Source organism: Atractosteus spatula, chromosome 4 (assembly GCF_055471065.1).
Source record: "Atractosteus spatula isolate fAtrSpa1 chromosome 4, fAtrSpa1.hap1, whole genome shotgun sequence".
Classification (NCBI taxonomy): Eukaryota; Metazoa; Chordata; class Actinopteri; order Semionotiformes; family Lepisosteidae; genus Atractosteus; species Atractosteus spatula.
Genome location: NC_142709.1, coordinates 32,175,838 through 32,184,784, shown reverse-complemented (window position 1 = coordinate 32,184,784; position 8,947 = coordinate 32,175,838). Strand labels below are relative to the sequence as shown.

The window sequence follows — 8,947 nt, the reverse complement described above, 5'->3', positions numbered from 1 at the left end:
GGGAACCAACTTCAGCCACCACTTAATTGCAGCCCTATCTAAGTGATGCACAGCCCAGCAGGTGTGTTCCATCAGCTGAATGAAAAGAAATAATGTGGAATTACAAAGTGTAGGTTGTACAAGCCCAGAGGGGAGTTCAGCCAGCACAAGGTTAACAGTTTTATAAGCAGTTCAAGCTCCTTAACAATTAAGACCTTGCAGCACTTTCAATTGTGAAATTAGAAATTCTGTGAAAGGATTCTTAGAAAGGATACGAAATTCTGGTTCACTAACAACTGTAGTAGCAACCTCATTTTTCCACTGCAATACTGACCAGGGCCAACATTTAACATGTTAACACTTGAAAAAAGGGAATCCTCACGTAAAGCAATCAGTTTCACTCCCATGTAAAATGAGAGGCAGCAAAGGAATTTGATCAGATGGAAAATCCACAACCAAAATGCCCTTTCCTTTGAATTTCCGAGATCAAGCTACCCCACATAGTTGTTGAAGCCAATACCCTTGACTCTTTCAAAAATACCGGACGAGATTCTTGTATTAATGAGCTATATACCCATACATACAAGGCTGTATGACCTCATTTGCTACCTTTACCATCTTCCTCAACACCAAAATAAGTCAATATCTAGTTTGCTTGCCCTCTGCCCCACTTCTGTTCACATCACCTCTCAATATTTCATCTCGATTATCTAATTATCAATTAAAAAATTGTTTGGGGGGTGAAACCTATTGGAACAGATGAAGCCTCACTTGCAGGAACTTGAAAATGTCAGTAATATTGTAGAGAAATGCTGCCCAACAGTACAATGCAGATGTGGCTAAGGCACATTTTTACCATCATAGAAAAAGCATTACAGATGCAGAATGTGGATATCACCTTCCCATGGCAAAGTATACTCAAAAAGCCATACTTGGCAAAAGAAAAACACAAGACCACAAAGTTGATTTTTTGATATTTTATTATGAAGCACTGCAATTTAGTTTTCCTTCTCCTGGACGGTCTTTGTTCCACGCAGTCTGCCAGTACGACGGGCAGCGATGAGACCGACCTTACGCCCAGCAGGGGCGTCCCTCCTGATGGTGGAGGGCTTGCCGATGTGCTGATGGTTACCACCACCGAAGGGATGTTCAACAGGCTAAAGGACAGAGAAGGAAATAAGCATCAACTCCCGGTAACCACAGCAGGGCTCACTGTAAACATACTCCCTGGAGCTAGAAAACTAACACTTCCTAACCCAATATATCCTCTCAGTATCGATTTGTATTTCCTCGTGAACTCTATAATACTGACAACTTTAATACTGGAATATGAAACTTCCAAAATAATTGGATTAATGTTAGGGCTCTCCTCTGTCAGTATGCGAGGACTCTTGTGATGAAAACAATTTATAAGTGCTAACATGTTACTCTATGTTCTAGCAAGCTGTATGCTTGCCAGATTGTTGTTCCAAGTAGGTAATGTAATTTAAATTTTTAGCAACATTGTACTTGTATTCTGAAGGAAGACACACAGAGATCACCCTTTCCTATATCCACTAAGACATTTTACCAGCTACTAGCAGCCTAATGAGCTTGACGACCCAGTGTCATCCTCTCCTTTGTAAACCATTAGCATAGTGTACATAAGTGAACACTTGTTTTTTCACTAAAACCCTTAAGCAACATTTTGATTAGATCATCCTAAAGAGTTTATATGGGATTTTTATTGTCACCGCAGCAAAATACGATTCCAGGAACATTTCTCAACTCTTCAAAGAAACTCTCAGGAGCACCAAGATCATTTCCCACTCAGCCAGAGAAACTCCATGTTGCAAACAGGGAGTACTTACATTCATAGCCACACCACGGACACGAGGCCAGCAGTTCCTCTTGGCCTTGTACTTGTGGTAGGCACGGCCTGCCTTCAGGATGGGTTTGTCAATACGACCACCACCAGCAACAATACCTGAGAAGCACAGACACATTATATGCATACATGCATAAATACTTTAGCACTGGTGAAGTACTACATAACATTAAATAAAATACTGAAAACATACATGCTGATATATAAAAAGTAGTTGCACACAAAGCAGTTTACATTTTAAGGTAGGAGGGTACCTGGCAGTACTCCTCTGCTGATGACCACTGTCTCACCTGTGCTCTTCATTCCCCTTAATACACCTGAAAGCTGGCAGTGTTCAAAAACTAGTGAAAAGAAGTTCTGGAGGGTAGACAAGCTTTTCTGAAGAGAAGGTGGAATTGCAGGGACCCCAGATGCTAACTGGAATTCCTATCGCTTGGAAAGCTATGGTGCTGTGTGCTGCTGAACATGCTTCTCAAGTAAGCTACCCTACTGAGTGAAGGATGCATCTACCAGCGTCACGCCTGTGCTGCACTGGCCATAAGCCAGCCGTACATCCAGACACCTGATTCTCCATCGTTGACTGGCTGTGGAGAAGCTACACTGACACAGTGGTACTGAAATACAAGCTTCAGATATAAGTCATCTGTCAGATATTGGACAATAACACTGGCACTCTCAATGGTGACTAGGTTGCCAACAGGAGGGCAACGTCCCCTATGGAATGTGCTGCTTGTAAGCACGCAAACAGCAATCAAGGCAAGAAAATGAACAGGCGCTGGTCTTACCAACAATAGCTCTGTTGGCCGAGGAGATGACCTTCTTGGATCCGGAGGGAAGCTTCACTCTGGATTTCTTTGTTTCGGGGTTGTGGGAGATGACAGTGGCATAGTTTCCAGAAGCACGGGCCAGCTTGCCACGGTCACCTGGCTTCTCTTCCAGGCAGCACACAATGGTTCCCTCGGGCATGGTGCCCACTGGGAGCACATTCCCAATGTTGAGCTGAGCTGAGAACCGCAGGGAAAGGGCACGTTATTCGAAGCGAACGCTTTGCGGCTGCACCGTGTGAAATGTCGAAATCTGCCGCAGCCCCCCTGGACCTCACCCTTCTTCCCGCAGTAGATGAACTGGCCGGTGTGGATGCCCTCGGCTGCCACAAAGAGCTCCATCCTCTTCTTGAACCGGTAAGGGTCCCGGAAGACCACCTTGGCCAAGGGGGCCCCACGGCCGGGATCATGAATGATATCCTGGGAGAGAAAAGAGAACACACCACTCTGACGAGGCCGCCATCCGCAATCTTGAAGTGCCCTTCACCACCGAACCTGCATCTCGAGGGTACATGTGCCGACATTAGGCAGCCAACTAATGAAATGAACTGGTCGCCTATTTTTTATGGAATCATAAAGCATAATTACTAAAGCACAATCCTTATTCACCTCCATAAGCATTCAGTAGAATACCTGAATACATCCTGAACTTCTTCCAAAACCATGCAACTACAATACCCTTGCAAGATGCTGTAGGCCTCCAACGCTATTTGAAATGAATTGTTCGGCAAGCTGCGAGTCTGCTTGGAAAGAAAAACTTTCACCTCTTCCGATATTAAACTTGGACTTCTGGAGTCCTGGAGAAAGCCGAACAAGTCTAGCCACATTTGTCTCCCTTAGGACTTGACATTACTTAGAACACCAATAAACAAACTGTACAAAACAATTTATCACAACGCTACCTGAACTCTTATCACCAAAACCCCTGAATCCAATGAAATGTTTGAAAACAGGTGGAGGTTTTGTGTGCAGGTGGGTGCTGTACATTGGTGGTGGCGGAAGGGATTACCCCATTACCTGTAAAGCGCTTTGAGTGAGTGTCCAGAAAAGCGCTATATAAGTGTAAGCCATTAATATTATTAAAGTGGCTTGAGATTATCTGAAGTTAGAAAGTGTACAGTCCCTCCCCAAACTCCTCACCTTCACAATCCCCTTGATGTAGCCATGACGCTCGGCGAAGTCAATGGATCGGAGCTTCGCCGCACCCTTCCTGTGCTTGACGTGAGCTTTGAAGACCGACCCGGCACCCTTCCTCTGGCCTCTGATGACGCGACCCATTGTGCCCTGGACGCAGGAAGAAGAGCAACAGAACCAAATGACGGTGCGCAGGAAGATGCCCAAGCTCGACCGGTTCAAGAAGAAAACCAACTTCTAGTGGTTTTCCTTGGTGATCAGAACGGCGACAGTCCCAGAACACCTGGGACTGTTACGGAGGGGAAAAAAAACTTTTGTTTGGCATCGGGATCCATTAGAAAAATGAAAGGTCTACTGCACCTTGGCTGTAAAAGCCAACAGTAACACTGTATAAACAAAGTCGCAAAACAATGCACAAGTGAGCAAGGAGAGCACATGATACCCGATGCATTTCAAAACAGCCAGATCAGGCCAACATAAAGTCAAAATAAGGTGTTTATGACAAAACATGAAGGTACAGACGGACCAATATGGACTGCAATCTCTTCTAGCAGTGCTGGTAGGACTGGTTACCATGGGCCCCAATTCAAGGAGGCCTTCCAATCCACGGAGACCACAACATTCATTGAAAAGAAAAACATTTGCCAGAAATAAAACTCCAGAGTCCAGATTTGATGCGTCTGCAGGCCTGAGGGCTCAGGGCAGGAGATGATCAAGGAGGACAAGCAGAGGTACTGCATGTCAATATGAAATCGTTTCAACTGCATGGGGGGTTAGGAGGGTCACTTTGAAAGAGTTTAAATAATCCCATATGAAATTCAAAATCTTTATTGCGAACTACGACTTCATAAGGCCACGACACTTATGCAGCTTGAGAAACGCACTTTCACTCAATTAAAAGGAGGACAGCACATGAAAACGCTTAACGCCCATGCTGCGATCCTGAGTAATTAAGAGTTCCATTACTAATTATACAATAATCACTGTCTGTTGAGCTCGGGACAAGGCCACCGTGAATTTCCACAGAATATTCACGAGGCACTTGTTTCTCAATGACCACCACACTTATGTTGCGACTTGATTCACATTCACCCAGTCACAGTATAACCCTAAAGATCCCGGCGTCTGAGATAAAGTGCACTCTTGTCACAAAAAATGTTAAAGCTGCGATGGTGTAAATACAGTCCCTTGTAATGCTTTAATGTAACAGTTAAAAGCTATCCCAGACACGCGTCTATTTCCAGACATTTACAGGACAAGCAGACTGTGTTTCATCGGTTAGGGCCAATACTGAACACATCATACAAAAAAACGTTAAGATAGAGCCTTAGGCACAACTTGCAGTCGTATACCAAATATACAGGTTTTATTAGTTGTATAAACGTAGAAAACTAGAGCGGATGAGTAAAAAATAAAGAGATTGAAGTCGGATTTAATGTGAAGAAAGAGGCCGCCATTCCCTACCTAGACCTGGGTTGTCGACGAAAAGGAAGTCCAAGGCCGGCGCAACGCATTTCTTCCGGGTATATTCGGTCCCGTGGAATAGGATATTATTAAAACGAGCCGAAAATAATTCAAATTAACACGAATCGCAGATATCTGTACTATATAAAATATTTTTAAACAAGAAGTATAAAATACTACAAAGCAAGTAACACGGATATTTTAAGTACTACCTATGCGGAGCATCATGGGATATGCAGTTCACCACATCTGCAAGATTGTGAACTGAACCTTTCAGACACACACGTTTTAATTATGTTGCGGTAATACATCAACAAAACTATTTTTTAACTGTCGCAGAACATTTGCAGATACAGCACATTTGGAACATATTATGTAGGTCATTAGAAAATATCCGCTTTAAATCAATTAATCACTTTTGTATTCATATTCACATAAATACATTTTACTACTAACGTGAGCCTGCAAATGACAGAAATACGTCAATCGATTTTACATCGTGCGCTTTGTATTGTACTTTATTTAAAATGTGTTTTTCTAACAAATATACTCGAATCTGAGTTATCATTCATTTATCCGAATAAAAACGTTCATCGGCAATAGCTATAATGTATCTGAATTGAAAGAGTATTGCAATGTTTTATGAAGAATCGCAATAATGCCAGTTTTCTTCAGATCATACTGCTGATCATCTGACTGAAACAGTAAAGAGCTTAGTTGTATGATTTAATTGATGCGTGCAACAAAAAAAACAACAACACAGACTTAAATGTGATCAGTAATTATAAGAGTTGATTAAGTTTAGGTTTAGGTTAAAAACATTTAAAACAGTCGCCCTGTCCATAGCCTCTCCAGGATTGGTCTGGCAGTTGATTAGTTAACCTGGCCAGTGTTAGTTTACATTTGGAACGTAAGAAAATGACAAGTTTCTTATTTACGTAAATGAACATAAATACACTAGATAATTTTTCAGACCAAAGTGGATGTTAATCGATTTTGCATCCTGCCCTTATGGTTGTGCGTTATTTTAAAAGTTCTACCGTTTTTTTTATACAAAGTGAATTGTATATGCAAGGGTTTTGTGCCTCAAGTGCTTCAAAATATGAAACACATCCAGGTGCTGCAGTTCTGTAGGTTTTATAAACCATAGTTAAATGGCCAATAAGCAGAGATGTTGAGAGCAACTAATTAAGCAACTGACTGATCCAATTAATTCGTTCCGAGCTCTTCCGGAAAAAAACACGCCATAAGTTAGTATGGCTCTTCCGGACCGGGGCTGAAGAAAACTGCCCTAGTCTATTTTGATTAATGGAAAACAGAAAGGAATGAGCAAAATTTGCACTGCATTGTGTAATACATCCAAGAAACGAGAGGAGGCAATTTGGCCAATCCAGCTTGTCTGGTACTTATTAGTTAATTGATCCAAGGATCTCATCCAGCTGTTTCTTGAAAGAAGCTGGGTATTTATGTCAATTACATAAGATAAGATCACTTTATTAACTTTATACAATTGCTTGTATTAGGAATTTGTCCTTTTTCACATCACCCAACTTACTCTCCATGTGACACACAGACAGGGAGAGAAGCTTGGTGTCAGGGCATAGGGTCAGCAATTTATACGGCGCCCCTGGAGCAGTTGGGGTTAAGGGCCTTGCTCATGGGCCCAACGGAGTAGGATTCCTCTGCCGGCCGCAGGATACAAACCAGCAACCTTCCAGCCAAAGGAGAAGATCCTTAGCCACAGAGCCACTGCATCACCTGAGTGAGAAGCTTGTTCCATACTCCCACAACTCTTTGTGGAAAGAAACACTTTCTGTTCCCAGTTTTGAATTTAGTTTGAGTTATTAATGTATATCCAAACTGTAAAGTATCTTCGAACCTGAGTTGTTTTGCCTTGAACAATTTATATTGTTTAAAAAAATCTCTCACAACAACAGTCATTATAATACTAATGACAAAAAAGGATGAGCCGGCAGAAACGGAGGTTTTGATCAATGCTGCCCAGTCTGTTAACGTGACCATTAATCACTACACGATTACAGTGGATGTTTTTTTTTGGACAGTTTTGTTTTGCTTGTTGGGGATCCACGTCATTGTCTGGGGTCCATGTGCCTGTTCCACCTTTCTGCGTGGGGTTACAGACCCTGGCTGACCTTGGCAGGAGGAGAAATTAGGGTATTTAACCCCACACTCACGGGGCAGCCAATGAGTATTGTCTTAAACTTTGTGGTATAACCTTGATTGTGTTCTTACACAGCTGGGTTTGAAACTGCTGCTAAGGAGAGTTTAAATGAGGCAGCTTTCTAAGGGTTTGTCGGATTGCAAGAAGTCCCAGCGCGATTGAGTGTAGTTCTGACATAGGTTTATGACAAAAGTTGCTCCAAAGAGCTGAGAGAAGAGACACCATCATCCTCTCCTTCCTTCATATCTAAAGCTCAGGCATTTCTAGGTGCCTTTTACACCCTAGACAGAGCTTGAAGGCTTCCTTTGTTACCATAAAAGTCATGTGAGGAAAAGAGATGTATTTGGAAAGAATGTATATGGAATGTCCAGCAGGGAAAGTATATAGGTGGCCTCCAGAAGTACTACCGTTGTCCAGTTATCACACAACCCTCACAGACTTCTGTACTACTAGACCACACAACAGGCGTCCTGCTTTTAAACATGTGTAAAGACCAGGGTCTGACAGGTCTGTATTGCAAATACAAGAGATTCATGACATAAACACACAAGCACTGCATGACAAAAACAAGCATGAGAAATCCAAAAATATCCAGGTATTAGAAATATACTCTACACATTAGTTTCCTCTTCAGTTCCTCTCTCAACTGATTTCTACACATATAAAGCGTTGTAGTTCTGGATATTTTCACCTCATGTGAACTGCGTTCATTATCCTGACATCTCTAGTCTACTACTGCTTGCTTGGATGAATCACCATTCAATAAACTCTTAAAAGGTCACGTAATTTAATTAACAATATAAATGAAGATGACTGAACTAGTGAATAACTACTCAGAGTGTGGTGTCAGTGACCTTATCTGTGCCTGAATATCCTGCACCATTCTGTGCGTAACTGAATTATACACCTACAGAAGAGTTCCAGTGAGGTTACACATTTTAATAATGTATGCTCATTCATTTTTAAAAGCCTGCCAAGTCACAGAGAAACAGTTCTGAAATACTTTAACACAGCAGCTGTGAAGCCAGATCTTGGTACAGGTTCTGTGCTAATTGCTTCCACATTTAATGTGCCATGCATGCGTATGACTGACTCGAAGTCTACAGATAAGCTGGTCATGCAAATCATTGCTCAGGTCCCAAGGTTAGCCTTGTCAGGCCTCTCCTGTGCAAGGTGTAGCAGAGTACTAAACTAGGCATCTGACTGTCAATGCAGTGTACAATACTTCAGTTACATCAGCTCCTGATGAACCCATTTGTTTCTATTGCAGATCATTTTCAACATTTTCCTGGGCATCCTAAGTAAACCACCCATGGCCCCATTTACTTTCAGTCTTTACTGATGTCTTTTTTAGCTCAGACTTTCCTGGTGTAGGGAAAAAAAAACAACAACTTTGCATGGTTATTGAACTGCAGCATCTGACACCAGGGTTAAAATAATTCACAGAACATGCAGTGCAAAGACTACAGTATAATTACTACTCAACATGCCGTGGCA

The 8,947-nt window shown here is 42.1% G+C and overlaps 1 protein-coding gene across 1 annotated transcript; it reads right to left on the bottom strand.

Annotated features, from left to right (window-relative positions):
• Positions 1 to 941: 941 nt before the first annotated feature.
• Positions 942 to 5,315, bottom strand: rpl8 (ribosomal protein L8). The gene is made up of 6 exons (XM_088915035.1): positions 5,269 to 5,315; positions 3,811 to 3,954; positions 2,949 to 3,090; positions 2,632 to 2,850; positions 1,830 to 1,945; positions 942 to 1,136 (listed from the first exon to the last, which is right to left on the bottom strand). Exons 2-6 carry the CDS (start codon positions 3,946 to 3,948, stop codon positions 978 to 980), a joined length of 774 nt encoding a protein of 257 aa, XP_088771161.1. The 5' UTR covers positions 3,949 to 3,954; positions 5,269 to 5,315; the 3' UTR covers positions 942 to 977.
• Positions 5,316 to 8,947: the final 3,632 nt, after the last annotated feature.